Source organism: Eutrigla gurnardus (genome assembly GCF_963514095.1).
Source record: "Eutrigla gurnardus genome assembly, chromosome: 10".
NCBI classification, from domain to species: Eukaryota; Metazoa; Chordata; class Actinopteri; order Perciformes; family Triglidae; genus Eutrigla; species Eutrigla gurnardus.
Window position 1 is genome coordinate 25,147,109 of NC_139924.1, and position 22,821 is coordinate 25,169,929.

At 40.9% G+C, this 22,821-nt stretch overlaps 2 protein-coding genes across 5 annotated transcripts in view; one reads left to right on the plus strand and one right to left on the minus strand.

Annotated features, from left to right (window-relative positions):
• nbeab (neurobeachin b) overlaps nucleotides 1-22,821 on the minus strand; it is a gene marked incomplete at its 5' end in the record, with an annotated part of 172,100 nt that overhangs the window by 55,242 nt on the left and 94,037 nt on the right. For all 4 annotated transcript variants that reach the window (XM_084019133.1, XM_084019131.1, XM_084019132.1 and 1 more), the window contains 3 exons: nucleotides 3,639-3,775; nucleotides 8,795-8,941; nucleotides 15,448-15,572. In XM_084019133.1, coding sequence (XP_083875259.1) covers nucleotides 3,639-3,775; nucleotides 8,795-8,941; nucleotides 15,448-15,572 — 409 coding nt within the window. The remainder of the gene's footprint in view (nucleotides 1-3,638; nucleotides 3,776-8,794; nucleotides 8,942-15,447; nucleotides 15,573-22,821) is intronic.
• mab21l1 (mab-21-like 1) lies at nucleotides 655-3,032 on the plus strand. Its single transcript, XM_084019143.1, has one exon. The coding sequence runs from the start codon at nucleotides 1,056-1,058 to the stop codon at nucleotides 2,133-2,135; it is 1,080 nt and encodes a 359-aa protein (XP_083875269.1). The 5' UTR covers nucleotides 655-1,055; the 3' UTR covers nucleotides 2,136-3,032.

Genomic DNA, 22,821 nt, shown 5'->3' on the forward strand with positions numbered 1-22,821 from the left:
ACAATCCTAACTATAAACAGCGTTCATTTATATAATAAATCATTATAATGTGTCAGAAATAAACTGCTACCTCACCAGAAACTAACCCTGAAAGTATCTCATGATTTTATTAATATGTGGCTTCAAAAACAAAAAGTACAAAATAAACCAAAAATCATTTATAAATTGCAATTATATTTTCTATTTAAAGAAAAAACTTTTGATTACTTAATTCTCATTTGTATTTATCCGACGCGTCTCATTTAGAAGAAATTAGATCCGGTCCACTGGAGAAAATTAAAATATTTAAATGTGTCAAATTTAAAAGTTATATTATCCGAAAACATAAATACTTTATCCATTCCAAATCCACCTACTGTTTTAAATATGACTCAATATAGCGGACTAAAAAGCAGCAGATAGACTCCCAGAAAAAGCAACGTAATGCAGTGAAATTGCTGTTTTTTTCCCTCCTCTCTGCAAATGCGTAGGTGTACTTCCGCTCCTCGATATACTACTACTACCTGTACTTTTTTTTTTTTTACTCGTATATAACACCCAGGGATGAATTTGTTTTCGATAAACTGGGAAGCGGTGACGCATCAGACAGCGATTGGACATTTTGGTTTCAACTCCTCCCTTATAATAAAGAGTGTGTGTGTGTGTCTCCTGTTGTAAAACACAGCAACACCGGGCGTCTGCGTCTGGAGGGAACACTCCACTCTGCGCAATTACGCGGACTCCTTAGTGGCACAGTGATCAGAGGGGGGGAAAACAAGAGGTATTTTTCCGGCTACTGAACCTCACGAGGCTGAAATGGACTTTTAAAGCAGACCATCCTGATCATTCCGAGGACTTCAATGCAGTTTACGGTACCACAGCTGTGTATGTTATGATATGACCGTTACGCATGTGCTCTGCGCGCAGTTTTAAATAGTTGTCTCATAGATAGACATTTTTTTTTCTTTTTAAATAGATACCCTTCTTCTCTAAAATTGGCTCCCGTACAAACAGCCGCGTTGGATCCCTCGGCTTACTGCGAGACTCCGGTGTACAACCCGGATCTCTGCCCTAATATGATAGCCGCGCAGGCAAAGTTGGTGTATCACCTCAACAAATACTACAACGAGAAATGCCAGTCTCGAAAAGCCGCCATCTCCAAGACCATCCGGGAGGTGTGCAAGGTGGTCTCGGATGTCCTGAAGGAGGTCGAGGTGCAGGAGCCGCGCTTCATCAGCTCCCTCAGCGAGATGGATAACCGTTTCGAGGGACTGGAGGTCATTTCGCCCACCGAGTTCGAGGTCGTGCTCTATCTGAATCAGATGGGAGTGTTCAACTTCGTGGACGACGGGTCTCTGCCGGGCTGCGCCGTGCTCAAGCTCAGCGACGGCCGCAAGAGAAGCATGTCCCTCTGGGTCGAATTCATCACAGCCTCCGGTTACCTCTCGGCGCGCAAGATCCGGTCGAGATTTCAGACGCTGGTGGCGCAGGCAGTGGATAAATGCAGCTACAGAGATGTTGTCAAAATGGTCGCTGACACGAGTGAGGTGAAGTTGCGCATCAGAGACAGATACGTGGTGCAGATCACGCCGGCGTTCAAGTGCACTGGGATCTGGCCGAGAAGCGCGGCGCACTGGCCTCTCCCGCACATCCCGTGGCCGGGACCTAACCGGGTGGCCGAAGTCAAAGCGGAAGGGTTCAACCTTTTATCCAAGGAGTGCTACTCCCTGAACGGCAAGCAGAGCTCGGCGGAGAGCGACGCCTGGGTGTTGCAGTTCGCCGAGGCCGAGAACCGGCTCATCCTGGGCGGCTGCAGGAAGAAGTGCCTGTCGGTGCTGAAGACGCTGCGCGACCGTCACCTCGAGCTGCCCGGGACACCGCTGAACAACTACCACATGAAAACTTTGGTCTCCTACGAGTGCGAGAAGCATCCCCGGGAGTCAGACTGGGACGAGAACTGCCTCGGCGACCGCCTCAACGGGATACTATTGCAGCTGATTTCATGCTTGCAGTGCAGAAGGTGCCCGCATTATTTCCTGCCTAATCTAGACCTGTTTCAAGGGAAACCCCACTCTGCTCTAGAGAACGCAGCCAAACAGACTTGGCGACTGGCAAGAGAGATACTGACCAACCCCAAGAGCTTGGAGAAACTCTGAGGTAAAACAAGAATATGTTAGTTCACCTCGTCTGACACATTGTGGTATAAAGAGGCCTAACGAGCTCAGAAACGGACAGAAATAATATGCCAACCAATTGTTGTGAGATGTGACTGTCCTCTGTTGTCCAATATGTTTTGGCCCGTTTTAAAACTAATTTTATGACAGTTGCGTTTGTCATTATCCCCGTGCACCTTTTTTTTGGCGGTGTCAATATTTAGGAGCAAGTTTAAATGAGCGGCGACCATTATTAATCCAGGAGGGCCACCTCAACATTTCTCTCCGTGCCACATAGTTGCCTAAAATCCTACATTTCCTTAAATGCTTTAAAATAAAGCCCAAGTGAAGAAAAACACGTTGGAGAAAATAAAAAATACAAAACACGCATCTGTACATTTTATACTGTAAATACATTCATGGATTGTGATTCAAGTGGTCTGAAATTGTGAATGTTGTTCTGTGACACGTAAAATAGGATCCACCTGTTTAAATCTACTTCTGAACTTTTTCTTTATCTGGTAGAAACGTTATTAATTTATACTTGCAACAGTGGTAGTCTGATCCATCTGTTTCAATGGACATGTCTAATTTTTTTGAAAGTTTACATTTTGATAAGCGTAAGACATTTGCTACATTGAAAACATTCCATCAATTTACTTGAATTATTATTTAAAGTACTAGAACATGTTTTGGTTGTTGTTTATCTATTCCATGCTTAGGCCTACACGATAAAAAAAAATAAAAATGATTACATATATATAGTATAAATATATTACAGTTTAATTGAAAAAAAAAATGCACTTGAAATACACTGGATTATAACATCTGTGATCTGATTTTTTTTTTATTTCTGTCTTTGATCTAATTTAAAGAGCTAATAAAATGAGCTGTTTTATATTTGTGTCCCATTATGGTTTTCTTAAATGTGTTTTTTACAGTAGCCAAATAGGCCTAATGTCACGCAATAATAATATAATAGGATCTTTAATTTCGGGGTCTCTCAGTGGTTCTATGAGACACATTTACAAGACAATATGGAAATAGGAAACACTCATTGTCATGTTTAAACACGTCTGCAATCCTGTCGAGCAGTTTGCACGACGCGCGAATGCACGAATTCACGTGCACTTTTTTTTTGTCTGGCATAACTTGTTGGGGAAACTGCCTCCACAGTTTGGCGGTTGAACCTGCACGACAGTAGGCCTCGACGGCGACCATATGATTTTTTTTTTTTTTTTTTTTTTTGTATCGCATAAATAACAGACAATTCTGAGTAGAAAAAAATAGAAATGGTGATTTACAAGAAAACTATGGGCACAAAACGTCATGAATATATATATAAAACATATTAGAAACCGTGCAAATCCGTGTTTTCTCATTATAAATGTATATTTCAATTATAATATTATAAATGTTTAGTAGGCTATGCCAACCCGTGACAATGGTAAAAAAATTAAATAGTGATAGACGTCAGACGCTTTACACTTGCGGCAGGTTACTTACCTTTGAGTGGACCCTTTTGAAGGCCGGGTCATCCTCGTCCACCTCGAAGTAGATTTCCGTGGTGGTGATGGACAGAGTCCCCCGGGCCACCAGGACGGGCGCAATGAGCTGGGCCGGACTGCTCAGGACCACTGGCCCTGAAGAGTGGAGGCAGCCACATGCTGAATCAATAACAGACCAACATTATATTACAGTTATGTTCAATAAAAAGGCAGACTGAGGTTAATTAGCCTCGGACACCATCATACCAGCGGCCTGTTTGAATCACACTCCCGCTACGTGCGTGACGCCTACACTCTGCGCGGGCGGCATTACGGAATTTCACATTTCATTATTGTATTTTCAGTCAAATATTGCGTATTATGACTGCTCCGCGGAATATTTTCATAGCTTGAACCTATATTACTAATTGGGCCACAAATCACAGGCGTTTGACCACGTTATTGTCTTTGTAACCAATTGCACATGTCCCATACATGCGCATAATAAATACAGTGAATTTATTAGTCCTACAAATAGATATGCCCACATATTATGTGAACTATATTGATGCACTGATAACAAAACATGCTTTATAGGACCAAACATCGTTTTGGATCCAATCGTAACCAGGAAAAAAAAAGGGTTTTTATGAAGTTATATTAAATAAACCTCTCCCTCCATAACGCACTGGCAGGGTGAATTCCCGTCATTTCGGGCTGCTTTAGCAGCAGCCTATGAGTTCATTCCGGTTATTTTTATTTATTAAATGATAATAAACATAAAGACGAAGACGTGTACGAAAACAATAAAACTGCGAGCTTGTTCTCAAATCAAAATAACTGTGCAGCGTTTTTAAGGTGGGTTTGTGACCCTGCCAGCTGATAGTGATCACATCTTTATTTCAGTCTCCTCCCTCCCTCCCCTCTCTTCCTCCATGTTCTCAGATCAGTGTCGCTGTGGAGCACCGTTACAGTGATTTGTCTGCTCTCGAACGAAAGCTCTCGAAATCAGGATATTTATCGATCCCTTAAACTCCAAAGAGCCACTATAATGTCTCATCAATCTTAATCGGCGTTCCTCAGCCAATTATAGGCGATAGTGTTACAGGAATACAAGTGGATTTCGGTCTCAACTCCCAGAGCGCCCCTTCATCGCTCTTGCAGGCTGCGCAGTCAAACCGCCCTCTCTCCGGGTTTCTTCTCAGCGTTGCTCGGGTCCATTAACGGTGATGCTATCTGCTGATGCTATCAGCACGGGCTTCATGTGAAGAGTAAATACTAACACTATCCTCTTTTACTGCATTTCAAATATAGTCTCGTAAATACATTATGTAAAAAATAAAAGTCACTGTTATGACTACTATTATTATGATTGTCTTTATGTTCATGCCAACCCCTAAATTACAAGGCCGTTCACCTCTTAGTAAAACTAACATTTTCAGGGCTGATGCATTGTATTGTGACCCTAAAGGGCTACGCGGAGAGAAAGACTACTAGCCTGGAGCATTAAGCCACAGTGTCCATTGCTCATGGGGAGGAAGAGGATTAGGCAGTAATCCCCTCAGGGATCCTGCCATAATTAGGCTATGTGACATTAAAACGTTTACAGGAAAATAATGAAATTAAGGCCAAGTTACACCGGATGACTGGAGTATATATAGGCTAAAGCTTGGAATACTCAGCTGTTGGCTCATTCTTTGAATGAAAATGCAAACATTGGTCAAATGACAGGCCAATTTAGCGAAGCGAGGTGTGGTGGGAGTTTGGGAGAACTGCAGAGAAAATGGGTATAATATTATCCACAACCCTCCGCCGGACTGCAGTGTTTGATGAGCTTTTATATATTGTACATAATGAGAGAAATACAAGTGGAAGTGGGTTACTTGCACACCTGAGCACCATCATTCACATGTGCATGTTGATTTACTGTGGATACGCATACATGCACAGCTGCAGCCATTATGCTGAGTATCTGAGGCACAGTGCCTTGTTGTTCGTTTGAGTCACTGAAGTAATGTTCTTATTTTCCTGTTTTCAAAGGAGGCATTTATATTTCAACATATTACATTTGCATGGAAGGGCCTGGAGAAGTTATTTCCCTTGCAGACTATTTAAAACGGCTGCAGCATAGAATAATTTAATTGAAATTGACAGAAGAAATACTTGAATATTTACACACAGACAGACAGACAGACATATCCATTCATATGCCACTGTTCTTGCAACAGTCTTGCAACTGTTTGAATTAAAAAAAGCAACAAGAAACTCACAAGAACTGTGGGGGGGAATTCGACTAGCACGCCCAGTTCTGAGATTACACATTCAGAAATGTTGTGTTGGGTTTCCACCCTTTTATAAACATGTCAGCACTCAAGGGATCAGTTTTGCGAATGGGGACTAAAAGGGATACAGAAGGTCTAATTTAAGGCAGAGCAGAATGGTTGTGGCTGCTAAACCACACTTTGGGGTATCCTAACATGGTTCCGGTACGCCAGCAAACAGTCAAATCTGCCGACTTGCTTGACATGAGAAATGCCTCCTCTCTGCTGTCATTGCACGTGCTCATCGTACGTTTCTACTCTACCTGATTTTTGGAAACAATATGTGCACACAGAAAGGCTAATTTAATACCACTGCGAGCACTGACAGCATTTCCATGTCTGTGGGGGAGCAAAACTAATCATAGGTTCAGTGACCACAACTGCCTGGGCCCTCGAGTGCAGGCGCCGCCCCTTTGGCAGCAGCAGCAGCAGCAGCAGGCACTGACCCAAAGGCTGGCAGGAGGAGCCCTGTTGTTGACAAGGATCTAGTCCCAGATCTCTCATTAAGGCTGCTCATGCCTGAGATTAGATACAGGCCAAACACAGACAGTGCATCCTGGTAAAAACATTACCCAAATGTTGCAGTGTGAGAGGAGCTCCCCTATTTGTGAAAACATGAACTTTATCAAATATAAAACATAGCATTAAATGCTAGCAATCATTCCTTAAAGTCAATGTCAAGACCTTCAAGATTTGCTTCATAAATTCAAATAAGATATGCATCATGTATTTATTTTCAGCATTTCTGTTTTGTACAAGGTCACGGTTGCCTCTCTGAGGAGAATACAATCTGCTTGTATTTCAGCCCTTGTCTTGCTCTTTTGATAGGGCAGAGCAGGGTTCATCTGAAAGACATGGAGTGTTTGGCTGCCTGCTGGCCCTGGGACAAAGAGGAGGGGCGAGCCGCCTCCTCTGAGATTCATCTGTCGGATCTTCGAGGGGATTTCACTGCTCAGCAGTGCCCTGGTTCAGCCTAAGCCTCATATACCAAGCCATAATAACTACGTAATGTATACAGGGCTTCATGTCTACGAATCTAGAACTCTTGGGGGATTTTTTCCCCAGACTATTTCCATCAATACGTGTTTCAGTGGCAGCCCTGATCTCACTGGTTTAGTGAAGACATTTTGGTAACATTAAAAATGCTATGCAATGAAACCCGTGACACTTCAGTTAAAACACAACTCAAGCAACACATTTCTTTGTAGACTGAATTATTCAACTTGCAGAACCTAGAAGCAAAATACATAATATAAGATAATTGCAATTCCATTGCCGAGAACTGTTCTGCTTTGTTTTTTAAAATCCAGCTAGTATTAGTAAATCTCAACATTTTTAATATACAACATGTCAGCCTAAGAGCTAAAATGGACAATATGCAGTCTTGGAGCAGTGAATGTTCATTAACATCGACTGGAGTAGCTAATAATCCCAAATAAAACCACATGCAGTGACAACAACTGTCAACAACAATGGCCCCAGCTTCACTTATTTACCCCTTAATTATTGTCACTAAAATATAGGAGATGTTTTTGGAATTGGTAACGGCTGTCAGGGATGAATATGACTTAATGGTGTACTAAAACGGCGGCATCATTTAGGCATAAGGACTCTGCTTAGTTAAACCACCAATTAGTCACATGACGTGTTATGTGACGATCTGGCTTTATTGGTGAAAACAGGGAGCAACATATTTGATCTACACTCAAGACTCAAGAGAACTCTGGCTATCTTAGCACTTAAAGCTGTGGCAGCTCTTTGAGAGGTATGAAGGTTGGATTGATACTATCGGTTGGTTTGTGATGCCAGGGAAATTACAGGACCATTGGGCAGCCGTGGCCTTGGCAGGAAGCTGCACTCTTGACTGAATTGTGTCAGACAAAGTCTTAAAAACTGGGTTAAGATACTAACAGATGTAATAACAATCACATGTGTAAAATAAATCAAAGATGAACAGATTAAATACCGTCTGTTCTGGGTCTTTCTGCTCTCCATTAACAGCAATACAGAACATATGCAGTTTTTCTTTGGCAAACTTTGATTAATTTAAAAAAGGGAAGATAATTTCAGATTTTCAATTAAATGGACTGGAATTGTGTTCACTTTTCATGCAGAGTTTTGATGAAATATTGCATCTGATCACGAAATATCTTCAATCTGTAGCTATTAATAATCTTTAATCAGTACCATCAGGAGATTGTGTAAGAAGTGTTAGCAGATGTCTTAGCTCAGATCACTATGCTAATAATAAGTGAAACTTAAAGTGTAGTGATCGATATACTAGCCAGAATTTCCACTGATTAAAAATGCTCTTTTCATATATATCAGTTAACGAAATTACTCATTTTATATAAATCGATTTTGAATGGTGTTTAAAGATACATTATTAGGTCAGTCGACAGGTCACTGTATAGGTAACATTAGCAAGCAGTGCTTCATATCAACTTTAATTACCGATTGCCTTAGAAAGCCTGAATATGAATACGATAAAAGCTCAACGTGACAAATCTGGATTGATCGTCTTTCCGGTGTTATTTTAACTTGCCTCTGGAGATAAACACTTGAGGAAGGAACCGTGCTGACGGAATCCAAAACAAACCAGAGAAGGACAAAACAATGTGTCGCTGTCAAAGCAAAGTAAAGATGTCCAGATTAGAAGACGGAGAATACCGAACTTCAGGAAGCAGCCGGAAAACGACTTTGATCCAAACACTTCAATTGATGCACTGATATTAATCATGTACACTGTAACTATGCCAGCAATTAGGAAGAAGACAGAGAAAAGAGAAGCGCTGATGCTCCAGCGGAGTGATGTTGAGTTGGGGTTAATGAATGTGCCGGTGTGGTGACTCACCACCCAGGTTGTCCATCTCCTTCTCCTGCAGCAGGCTGACGGCATCTTCGTCTCCCTCCAGAATCAGCTCCGTCTCGGGGGTCTGACTCACCACGGTGTGACTGCGGAAGACGTTCTTGGACTTGACCACCTCGTCTTCCTCTGTGCCTGTCAAAAAAAAGAGTAAGCGTATCACACTTTAACCTCCAAAGCTCAGATCAGCATCGTCACTATGCTTAAGAGAAATGTCTCTTTAGTTTATTCCTATATAGTTTTGCAAAGTCACCTATTCACAATTCTGTCACACATTATTACAGTTTCCATTGATGCATTTCTGCTCAGCAATACTGATATATCCCATAAGTATAAAAAGGTTCAGCTGTTGTACCCACTGACTGAGCAAAAGCTTGCTTTAAAAATAATACATTTACAATATAGTACATTTCAGTAATGCATATAGCCACATACACACACACTGAAGTTTATTCACAAGTTCAAACAAAAGGGTCTTCTTTTATAGGCTTTTAAAAACATAACACAGTTAAATATATAAAAAGAAATAAACTTTGGAGAACCTCTTCATCAAATACATAATATATGCAGGATAAACCTGCAATGAGATGCTCACTAATGTAGTTGCCATAGCATATGAAGGAATGTCAGGGTACACGTTCGTTCACTGAATACATTTGAACATCAGAGGTGTTTCAGCTTTTATTTTTTTAGACAAGGTCAACAATGAAACACCGCATCTTGAAATACCAGCAGCTGAGTCGAGGACACATCTCAAGCTCATCGTCGATTAGAGATATCTTTTGCTGCTTTTGGATACTTGACAAGAGTGAGACTGAACAGACAGCACAATTAGGAGCCTGCCTCCACCAGGACGTCATCATATATGGCTATAGTGGAGCACTCATTGAAAAAGAAGTGTTCATACATCCTGCAAAAACAAAGAGGTCTCGCAACACATTTATCAGCTTAAATCTGCCCATCTCCAACATGTGCCTGCCATACGGCCGCTCTGAACATTTATGTGAATTCGTCTTTCTGAAGTCCAATGTAGGAAATAACCGCAGGAAAAATGTGTGTGAATGAAAGGAACACATATCAAGAAATGGGAGGTGGCTGACACCCGTCTGACATGTTTCATTTCAGCACGGTTCTTAATTCGCCTCTCTCTCCCCTGAGGAACATGTACCTTGTCTTGAAGAGGTCACATTTGACTGTTGTCAACACTGCTACTGAGAAAAAAAAAGTCTGCTTCCTGCTCTGTCTCATATCTGGAGTGCTTTCATCAGACGGGAGGGAAGAAGTCTGTGCGTTTCGGAAATGAATTCTGTGTAATGTTTAAGGCAAAAGCCAGCCAGCGGTCAGAGATCAAAGCTGAAGGATTGAAACTTAAAACTGTAATTCTGTAAACCATCATTACACTCCACGTAAACGAGGGAACGTTCAGCAAGCAGGCTGATCTTCTGATTGGCAATTCTGTACAGGGCTGAGTAGACCAAATAAACCATGCTGATTTCTACACGCAACATCAACTGTTGTGAGGGGAACCAGCTTTACCCACGATGCAACTCTGTTCTCACAGACAAAAGTAATATCTTTATAAATAATGATAATGAAGAGCTACGACATGAAGGAGAAAATGTGCTGACATGAGAAGTGATCTTCTCATGAGTGATAGCCCGTTGAGTCGTGGGACACTCTTGTATTAAACGTGTGCCTGTGAAATGGGTCGCCATTCATCACTATTAAAGGACCTGCTGTGCAGCGATGCCGAGGTAGACTCGTTTCAAACGTCTTCATGTGTTCACCCCTGACCACTGAAAAAAACAACAAGAGACAAGTGCAGGCTGGGGGAGAAACTATGTGCATACAGTAGGATACACACTGTATAATCATCACCGACTGAAGGATTTTAACATGTTTGTTCAGTTGATTTTATGATGTGAGAAGATGAAATCTGTCTACATATTTTAAAGGAAGGAAATAAAATGCTGCCTACACCATGTTATTGTATAAAGATGCTACATCAACTAGCTTCTATCTCATGGACCTTACAAAGTGAGCAGCCCATAAAAAAGACGTCTCCTCGTCTCACAGAAGTTTCATTTCATATCTTCTCTCAAGCCCTTCAGTAACCAGATCAGCAGTCTCGCGGGTCCTCTTGTTCAATCACTGAGTTCAAACTGCACTAATTACACTCAGCAAAGTGCATTTCAGAGCTTTCATGACCCCATCGGAGGCTGATGAAGACTCGCCAGCTGTACCAATGGAGGATGCCCCTGAGCACTCATCACTGGGGTTCAACAAGGAACCATGGTCCTGAGTATAGAATCATTTTTCACACCAAAAACATAAGTTTAATAATACTAGTGTTGGGTGACATTGTTGAGTTCTTTTATATCTTTATGACAAATCACAAAGGATGACTCAATGGGTCTTGTAAAAGCACAAAATAAATATTTCACATGTTTTATATAAGCAGCAGAGGAGCAAGAATACTAATACTTCATACATTTTTAATGGTGACAATTTCCAGAGAGTTAAAGCGTAAATTTACCATCTTCGTCTTTACCATTGTAAATGAAAAATTTAGTAGCATGCATGAGCAGCAATGTTTTGTGTTTCATGTGAGGCAAAGAGATAAGAATAATTTTCCTCAGAGTCACAGAGTGATGAAATCAAGGAAATGTGTTGTTTTGCGAACAGAGTTAATAACCTCAGATACAATCTCCCACTTTGGAGATATTTCTGTGTTTAGTAGTTTTACTATTCAGTACGGAAAAGATAAGGGTTGAAAGGCCTTTGAAAGAGTGTTGATGAACTTTAATGCTATTGCCATGTTTCACGTAGTGCAACACTGGCAAGCATGCTGGCGAGGAGGAGTTTTTCCGAGTCCCCCCCGCCTCAACCACTTCACTGCCACTCCTCAAAAAGAGAGCCACAACATAATGTTTCACTTAAGGTTCAACTAACATACAGAGAATTCTCTTCAGGGGGAAAACAGGCAGATTTCACAAATCCTTCATACACCATTATAAATAAAACAAAACATACCTAAATGTTGCTTATCTGGAGAGGTTTACATGAAGTTTTCTGATGAGCAAAGTATTTGCATAATGCTGGAAAACTCCCAAATCACTGAATGTTTGCCTAATATTTTGGACACAGTTTAAGAAACTGATATGTCGACCTCTTTCTAAACAAAGACTTGGAAAAGAGCTCAACCTCTGGACTTTTGCAAGACCGATTCTGTTCCATGTCTCTGTCAGATCTCTGTAGATAACATGGATTAGTAGCCCGGCTCCATCGCTTTTTTATTATATTATCGTATAATCATCAGTGTTTTGTGCAGTCATCCCAGCAACCATATGACATGCTCCATAAATGTTTTAAATGTATCTCTTCCATTTCCTAGACTCTATCCGTTTTCAGATCCTGACCTCCTACACACCCTCTCCATGGGCTCCACATTCCACATGGAGAGAAAAAGTCCAGTCCACGGGATTGCATTACCGGTTGGGCGATGCAATTCTGCACTCTGTCTCTTCACTTTTATTTACTCTGCACTGAAAGATGAAATGGGAGGGGGGAGGGGGGGGGGTGACAGATTCATACTTCCTGTGATGCAAGCCACTCGTTTTGTGGAGTATGTGTTTTGGGGCTGTAAAAGTAAACATTTTAACTTTGATGTAGGGGAGTTTATACAATGCAGACGCTTCCTCTTGGGGTGATTTTTATTAAATATCCTGGGATGTGCAGTATGTGTCTTCTGTGCTGCCAGAGGTTACAAACAACGTCATCTTCTCTCCATCAAAACATTAACAGCAGTGTCTAATAATCCCCACATCTGGACTTGAATGTTACTCCACATTATTTACTTAATGTTTACTGAAAGGCTACATCCAAATGTCCAGATTTGCATGTCAGTAAATGTCCATGCCGTCATTTGTCACAGTTGAATATCTTTGATTAGAAAGCAGGAGAAGGTTAATATCACATTATGAGACCGGTGCCTCTAAAGAGCTATAAAGATCCCCGCCCGGTGCAATCAGGTCTGAGGGAAGCAGCTCACCTGAAATGAGACAGCAAGGACACCCGGAGGTAAAACACCCCGTTAAACACTTGGATCAATATTAACGTGACTTCCATTTCATGCTTGCCCAATTCCAATCACCTAACAATATACTCTGATACTGGGCCACGGCTGGCTGTGAGAGAGCAGGTTATTACAGGCAGAGGGCAGAGACAGAATGTGCTGGCTAAGCTGTCAATGCTGCTAATAGACAACGAGGCAGAGTTTAAGGCAGAGTTTAACCTCCCATCATGAACGTGCACACTCCCACACACAAAGGAAGGGAAAGTTGAAAAAGATGCACTGGTTTCGCCGACATTTCCCTTCGACATTTACATATTTTTCTTCTATTAGTATATGATATTTAACTTTGTCTTTTAGAAATAAAGGTTCAATTTCAAAATATAAATGAAAAAAAAGGTAAATGGCCAAATAATCTCTCTTGGAAATCCACACAACAATGAATAAATTAATCCATCTTCTAAAATAAGAATAAGAAGACTCTTATTTTGAGTCAAAACAAAAGGCTGTGAGACTCTCTGCTGTCAGAAACGACAGGCCACTCACTCAGTGAAATTCTTTGTGGGAAAAAAAATGAAAAAAACTTTCCTGCTGACTTTCATTTTCCCCAAGTGAGATGGTAAGACTGACGTTTACTGTGAACACAACAGTGTAAGTCTGCCCTCTTCAAACTCAAGATGGTGGCTGAGCGTATATTGTCATATCCTGCTGTCAAACCAGAAACTGTGTGTTCAATTTGGACAACCTACTGGTTCTCCAATAGTCCCTGATTTTATAGCTTTAATAATGACTCTCAAGGGCCAACTCAAACAACCTCTTTGTTTTTCAACTCTGGTGCTTATGCAGCCGGCAACCCACTAAAAAGTTCAATGGAATCCCTGTCAAATCTAGGAAACGCAGTCTGGATGTTATGACTAATAGATATCCAACCTCTGTGTCTCTGCACCAGGGTTATCTGCTAAAGACAGGTCCTATCGTTAACGCTATGCTAATTAAAAATGAATATTCATTTAGAAAAAAACTGTCATAATACATTTAAAACAAAAATTGCCAACTGTCACCGCCAGCGAAATCTACTGAAGCTCTAAAAAAATAACAAAAGATCCTTCTCACTTAAACTCAAAACAAAACCTGGTCTCCGCTGTGCAACCACATCAAAGCCTCCTGGAAAAAAGCCTGAAAGTGCAGCTCACCTCTCCAGGAGAGCACAGAGGCCATCTGACTGCAGGCGATCCCTTTCACTCGACAAGTTTATACATTATTCTGCTCATTAAAACCGCCGCATGCCAGCAGGACTTCAACAAGTCTTCAGTCAACGACACAGGTATTAATGTCAAACAACAGAAACAAAAGCATCGTGATCTGATGGAGTAATATGACATATGGATTTGCGGCACATTGAAATAAAACGATACATATTATGCCAATTTGAGCATCTTCTGTAGGTAAAGAGGCCGATGGGTGAAACAGCTTTCTATCTGCCTTCAGTATCCCCTGCTGTTATAAGCAATTAAGAATTGTGCACAAAATTATGTCTTAATAATTAAAAATTGTTGCAGTGGCATCCCACAGGCAGTTAGCCTGCGTTTCACAGTCTTAAAATAATGTTTTAACAGCTTCAAACACGATGCATAATATTTAATTCATCATTCCTCCGCATAGCAGCATCAACATATCACCAAAAGCCAATTTGCTTTTGATAAAAACATAACGGAGCCACCAAAAAATCTGAAGCAGCCAGTGAATTTATTGTATGTGTCTCTATATGGACCACCTGTGCCGCCACGAGCCTCGTACAGCAGTCGTAAGAGCTAGCAAAGCAGCACGATGACATCCTGAAACCAAGCAAGGGTCGGCTTCCTTAGCTCAACACTGAGACAGCCAGAGGTCAGTGAACATTGTGATCATTGTGCATGTGTTGCTGTGAGTCTACAGTCGTTTTAAGAGGCTACCCTGACCATAATGCATTGCCTGTTTTCTATTTTCTATAAAGTAAAGAAGGGGCTTACGCCATTAATTTCAGAATCAATACATCCGCCCTTCTGCCGCTAATACGTTCTACTATTCAATTACAGATGGGAGAGAAGGGCCAGGGGTGTTTAATAGTACTAAGATGGTTTCCCACTAAAAGGCAGTGTTGCATGACATGAAGCAAAATTGACACAAGGTGGTGGGCAACACTGAAAGACTGCTTGGGTCAATGAAAAAAAAGTTTCAGGCAAAGAGAAGAAAAAAAAGTTTCAGCCAAGAGAAGAAACAATAAAGGGAGAGATCCAATTTGTTCTTGAGTATGTGTTGTGATGGAAATAAAAAAGTGCAATAAAATGTACGTGTCATGTTCAATTCACAGGACTCATAAATACGTCACCTATAAAAATGACACGTAATTTTCCCGAAGCAAAAAGCTAAACTACGCAGACAAACCTGGGCTAAATTTAGTGCCCTTTAACACTCTGTTATGCTTGAATGGCAAGATTGATATTCTACATTTAATATGGGGTAATGGTCAGCTCACTAATTCTTATGGCTTATTAAAAAAAAATTTGAATAAAAGAAATGACAAACTCACCATACTCCTCCAGTGACTTGCATGTGACATCTAAGTGGGTGGAGCCAAAGGGGTTTCGAACAAATCTCCGCCTCCGCCGCAGGTCGTCTTCCCAGTAGTCGAGACGCCAGAAGTCGTGCAGCTGACTATGAGAGAGACGAGAAGACAGACAGGTGAGATGGAGCACACGCCCCTCACTGATGGTCTGATTACAGCAGCCACTTCCTTATCAGGGGAAAACATCTCCAGGAGGAAAATCAGGCCACAGATAGCAGATTTATGAGGCTGACTAGCGGCATGCTCTGCCGAGGCCCAGTAATGTTACTTCTGCTAAAGCCTATAGCATAAGAACAGCAGGGAGCAGCAGCAGCCGCAGCGCACATAAATCACAGGCACTCCCATTAACAAATACAGCATCAAATTACAAGTATAAATGGCACAGCTTGCCTCCTTTTTTTACAATGTTTTTTAACAAGTCTTGTAAATCAAAGGTAGGAACCTCAACGCAGACAGCGTGGGGTTTAATGATCGGGGTCTTGGGGCGGTTGAGGCATGAGCCTATAAAACAAGCCCCCTCCCTGCATTTGTGGAGCCATGATTAAAATAATGTGCTGAAATATTCATTGAAATGATTCCCAGAGCCCTGGAGCAACCCGACAGAAAATTGCATTTTTATTCATTATTAATAACAGCGAATTAGGGTTGTAAAAAAAAGAGAGAGAAAGAAGAAAACAGTTCCAGCATGTGGTAACCATCTTTGTAAATGATTATTCCAACATTAGTGAGGACCTGAGATAATTTTATTGCTTGCAGCTAATGCAAACCATTAAGCACCATGGACTAGCGTTAGGTTACTAAGTGCTGCTTGTTCCAACTGTGCACTAGCTGGAGCTTTTTCATGTTTCCTTTCGAGGGAAATGCAGCGAAAAAAAAAAGTTCCTTTAATTCACCCTTGACAAGGAGGAGTAATCCATAAAAATAGTGATGATTCAAATAAGTGGTGTGCACTTGACAGTACGGTAAGATGTGATCAGATCAGCCTGGTTTATTTTCATTTACATTGCAGCCACGTTTGAAGAAAATCACTCTTTTTCATTTCGCTGATCTTCAACAGCTATGTGTGGATATAGAGAAGAATCCATCACCGTAACAGTACACAAAGTACACGCTGTAGTATTAGAACAGAAGTCGTTATATTATCTAAAATGTTGCCTTTGCCTCCTCATTATATAAAAAGGTAAAATACTAAAAGCAACCACCCAAAGCCCCGTATAAAACCTTGGATCTGGAGATGTTTTCAGTGTGTGCAGGATGCAGTAAGATCCTGGCAGGCAGTCATCTATTGCATTGTATGCTTTCTGCCCTCTTCCCTGCCACAGCACTGACGCAGTCTAAAGAGATTAAAGTGTTACAGGGGATCACATCTCAAAATACAGCCTCCTTGCTCCATGAATATAATATCTACAAATGTCAGAAATCAAGAGGCTCAGGAGACTTAGCCGGGCTCTGACAGCAACAAGAGCTCAGTTTCAGTTAAGTATCAATCAAAACTGAGTGTATGTGTGCACGCGAGTGCGCCGGTTATATGTACAAAGTATCATGAGTCGCCGTATGCAAAAGCAAGACTCAACGCCTTGAGCTTGTCCCCTGTCAATCTCCCTCAAAGCTTAACGGAGGAAAAGAGAGATGTCAGTGGGTTGAAAGGAGAAACCCACGTAAATGATATTGTAAATGCGAGATTACACAGTGTGAAAAAAATGTAAATCCACTGTAGGCGACTGTGGGTGATTACTGCAGAAGATTATGTCCCCTAATTCTTAGTTCAAATAGACAGCAGATGCGAGTGGGGGATAGATCAGCCACTTTGAGGATTTCCTCATAACAGTATTAACTGCATTTATTGCATGTAAGGAGTCCAACTTTAGTCCACACCATTCACTTGCCCATCACAACAATCAAATGCAAAAGAAATACTCAAGTCGACTGATTTATGAGTTGGACGCCACCATTTCGATGCATTCATCTGGCGTGTGCAGATGGTTTCAGTTTGATGGTATTCTGCTAATTGAATGGGATGTTCTCGACTATGTGGTCAGTGCTTGAATGCATTTGGACTGTGCCAAAGAGTCCTCCTCACTGAGGGTGGTCCGAAAAGTGCTCTGGAGGATTGCACTCCTGGTGGAGATCTACAGCTGGGAGCTACCAAGCTGTCACACAAGGGATTTCTGAGGTGGCACCTAGCCACTGAACAGCATATTCATTTCTTAAAAAAACGTGTTGAAATAAGGAATATTAAAGACATATATGGGACTCAAACATTCAGTAAAACAGTACACATTTGTGCCACTTAATATAATGCAAAACCATCACGATGGATCCCTCTGTTTTTTGTCCATACAATAGCATTCACTATTAAGCATGGTTGGCTCAGGACCTCCTTATTTTCCACATCAAATGTGCCTGGCTTCATGACAACCATAAAGAATGGCTGTGAACTGGCCTCCTAGAAACTGCCAAAATATATTAGTCCCGTCAGCCATCAATCACCCAAATGGATTTCAAACCGCATTTTAAAAGCTAATTTTCCAGCACTGATAACCTACAGGAAACAGGAGCACCATTATTTATGGATGCTTTCAGACTTGCTAAGTGCAGCAGGATGAATGTGAGAGGGCTATCGTCTATTCTCCTCTCTTTCAAATAGGTATTTAAAGCACACCTTTCCTCAAGGAGCCAGTGTTGAGGTTTTTTGAGTTGCCAGATCTAACGCACCAGTCTACAGGGAATGTGTTTTGTTTGTGAAAGGGAAGTTAAAGCTGACAAGCATGATTCAAAATAAGATGCGGAGGGAAAATAAAAGGATTGATAACAGTTTTATAGGAAACTATAACATCATTCTAGAAGATAGAGATACTTTTGACAGCTGACAAGGGCTCATATTGGATGAGAGGGTGATATATTCTAGCCCAGTCTCATGGCAGGTCGTGAATAGTCACCAAATAAAATCTATTGTTTTGTGTACAGTGACAAAAACAACACCAATGGAAAGTCATTGAGGGTCCTTTTTTGTGGAGAATAAATCAAATGCATCCTTAATTTGTTCGTTTTTAATGTTGATGTCGATTGAGGGAAAAAACGTGATGCAGAAACCAACGATACTTCCAATTTAAAACATTAGTTGAGTCGTACGGAGCGACACACAAAACTCAAAGGAGAACCCTTACATTTAAAAAATGGGGACCTGATCTTTTGATATGCACAGCCAATACATTTCTATGACAGATATTAAAGATTTAATTTTGCCAGTAATGAAGTGATTGACTTATGCATACAAACAAACCCCTCAAATACTATTTATAATGGTTTTACAAATACAAAATGTAAGATATTCACCACATGTCAAATCTAAATGGGAATTAGAACTGAACATCAAAGAGTGATTGGCCTTCCAGTTGTAGAATAAAAAACTTCCACTAGCGCCAAAAGACAGGGAATTCATATGGAAGAATTTAATCCACTTTTGCACTAGATCCCAAATAAAAAATGTGTTGTTTGATTGTGTTGCTAATATGAAAGCGTCTTTGAGCATCTGCAAAAGACCTAAAACCGATGTATTCTTATTATTAAAAAACGAACAATAGGGTGAGCAGCAGCAGTGACCATATGGGCAGATTAATGCATATTTTCTACTGTATAAAAAACAAACATTCTGATTCTAAATATGCTAAATAACTACCAGGGATTGTGTACCTGGAATTGATACTTGGTGACAAAAACTATCTCTTCAAAATCCTGATACTGGCATGTAAAAAAGGCCATCAGGAGGAGCTGGTTAAAATGTTGAAGAGCCTCCAAGACCAGGACAGCGGCTGGACATTGTAGAGGAAATAGAAAGCTGACACATTATCGAAGGACTGAAGCACGAACTCACAAAAAACGCTGGGAAAATGGAGCATACACGCATACAAGAGAAAAGATGGGTCATTTTTTAGTTTGAAAGGTTGTAAAGACATAATAGTGCACTCCTTTTGTGTTCATTTTTGTTTCTATTTCAGTTTGGACTTTGTTCAGTTTAATAACAACTGACAATTAAATATATAAAAAGTCAAGGAATTAAAAATAAAATCCCATACAGTTGACATAAAACCATTGAAATAAAAGCATTTACACAAATGTATTGTCAAAAGCAATATTTACTGGGGTTAAATTGCAGACAGATGAGAATCTAGTGGTTAAAGATTTCCTTTTTTATTGTATTTCTGCTCAGAGGAGATTTGTGTGAGACGGTCAGGAGGAAGGACACGAACATGCTGATTCAATAAAACACCATTATATCCCTTTTAAAAGCTTCCATTGGTGACATGAGTAGGGGATAATTATAATAAATACCAGTAATCAGTGACAATTCTATTCAAAGGGGCAGTGACTGGTTTCTATCACACACACACACACACACACACACACACACACACACACACACACACGGACACTGAACAAACGTCAGATTTTAGTACAAGTGGTCTTTTCTTTCGTTTTAAGGTTTCATAATAGGCTCTGACTCTGAGTTACACAATACATAAGGAATTTGTTTGAGATGGAAGCGTTGAAAAGTCTAAAAGCGGCTATTTTACTGATAAAATAAAACAAGAAAAATAAATAAACAACTTACATAGTTCATTGGTAACAATCCCTAACATGTCGCTGCCCAAACAGAATTATTGAGGTAATGCTGGCACCATATTCACTACAGAAATGTAAGAAACAATCTCTCATTTGACCAAACAATGTTACTTAATGGAAAAAGTCCAACCAGATATGAGGTTCTGTAATGACACAGCAAACCATGAAGTGAGGAAATACTAAAAACATTGTATGTCAACAGTGCATTCTTCTGGGAAGTCATTTTATAGCCCATTCCTCAAAATACCCCTGCTGGACAAAAATAACAAAACAAAAAAAAAGCAATAAAAGACTGGCAACCATATGGTGATGAGCATTCTCACTGCTTTGAAAGTAACCTATAAACTGAGAAAAAAGGAATACACAGTGATTTCCTCTATAAAAACACATCAAGTGTGAAGTAACTGTACGGCCAACATCATGATCCGATTACCACAGCGGGCTGCAAATGCTACACAAGACTTTCATGTCTTTAATTTCACCATTTCTTATCATCACTACGCTCAACACTAGTGCAGACGGGAGGATAGCTAAGCTAAGATCCAAACGCCTAGATATTGGATATGACTTTTCTTCTGTAGATTGAGCGATAGGGAATCGACACGTGGACGAATGGGTATTGGACTAAGACGAAAGGGAAACAACACAGCAGCAACAAGATTAACTCCAGGTCATCTGGCGTAATGAAGACAGACGTACGTGAGCGGACGAGGGATGAGGAGCCGTATCGTACTGTAGGTGAACTCCCCCGGATCGCCGGTTTTGCGGATCCCCATCTTTCATCGGAAATGGGGCACAGTGAGGCGATGCCCAGCTCAATTTCAACGCCCGATGAAATTGATGATTGTGTGAATGGGCCTCTTTCCAGAGATAATTAGCACAGAGTGCAAGGTTAAGAGCGCCCCACGGGAGTAAAGCCTGGTGTAGGTCAAGAACAAATGCAAGGAGGGAAAATACCAGCTTGCAAGAACAATGGCACATCATGTTATAAATAAGATCTAATTAAATGACGAGTAAAAACAATAGCACTTGCAAGCATTTGTTTTAATCCTCTCTAGATGGTGGACTGAAAAATGAAGGCTGGCGTGCAGAGGACTGGAATAGTCCAAAAATAGCCTTAGGGGAGCGGGAATATAAACCTCTAAAGCATGTAAATCCATAGGAAACAACTGGCACTTACAGGAACCTTGTTTTTATAGTGGTTTCCAGGATTATCTAAATCCTCACTAATTACAAAATAATATACAAAGAAACACATTTTGCTCCTCTGGATGTCAAAGAGAATCCTATTTTTGAATTATATGTATTATATCGTCAGGCTGATTTTTGTTTATACTGTCAGGAGCAACTAGAGACCTTGGCCTTTCTTTCCTGCCCCAGAGGGGCCATCACACTTCAACCCCTCTGAGGCTGTAAAGCCCCTCTAAAGGTGCTCCCCCCCCTTGTGCTAGTGGACGTCTATTAGAATTGATAACCCTTTCAGGCGAGACCAAATACCCTGTGCGCATCGTGAGTAAAAAGGTTCATTCCATCACAAAGTTATTATCCACAGGCAGATTGTTACCATTCATCAAGTGTGAGAGATGAAACTCACTGTTAGTCAAGGGAAACGGCTGTTTCACTGCCTTGCCACGGATCAATATATGCCGCCATTTTCCCTTTCTCTCCCTCCTGCTACAAAAAAGTAATTATACAGAAGAAATGTTGACAATCAATAGACTAGTCAGGTAAGGTTAAAGTCTGCTGTGGGGGCCAGCGGAGGCTCCTCCGTCAGCTGTCACTGATGCTGCTGATGTGAACACGGACGCCCGCACGGGGACAAAGGGGAGGTTTGTCTTCTACAGCCCCTTTTTTACATTTCTGTTAGTGCTGTCGTGTCCAAACAATTAGCACCGGACGAGTGTTGGCCAATGGATGGGAGAGAATGACACCAGAGATTTGGACTAGTTCAGTTTAAGTGGGGCAAACAACAATTCAAAATATTAAAAACGTTTCTGTGGTGCGCAAACATAAAAATGATGCTTTAAAAAATGCACATATAAAAAAATGAGTGAGTGTATTTTAATTGTTTGATGAGCAGTCCTGTGCCTTCAAAAATGGCGGACATTATTCTTCAATGAATTCATCACGTCTCGCCTTGACATATACTTTCACTTCAGACGAGCCTGAACTTTATAATCCACTGGCAGGGTTCAGAGGTCAACAGCAGGGGAGACCAGAGGGCATGGAAAATCACTCTCTCCCTGGAAAAAAACTCTGACATCCAATTTTCAACTTGATTTATCAGTGTAAAGCTAAAATTGATAGTGTGTCATTACTGGGCAGGGAGCTGTCTTGGAAAGATGTATCAAAGCCTCCTCATTTTGATTTAGCGCGGCGGATCAATACGACCCTATACTGTTTCAATTTGAGGAGTATTGATTTTTCTATGCCGACTCTATACAGGGGGACATTCATCATCAAGCAACCATATAGCATGATTTAACAGGGCACCATAGAGTCGGATCTGCTTATTCTTCACTCAGATCACATGACTGCAGAGTAGCTGTTTTCAAGCCTTGCACACGACGTTTCCTTGTCATCAGCTGTTGCCGTATATGTGCTGCGACACCGTTTCTTATTGTGAGATAATGTGTAGATGTCTGTAATTCAGACACAAACGGAATCATCTAATGGTAGGTCAGGCGGGAATATCAAATACTAATGAGAACCGTT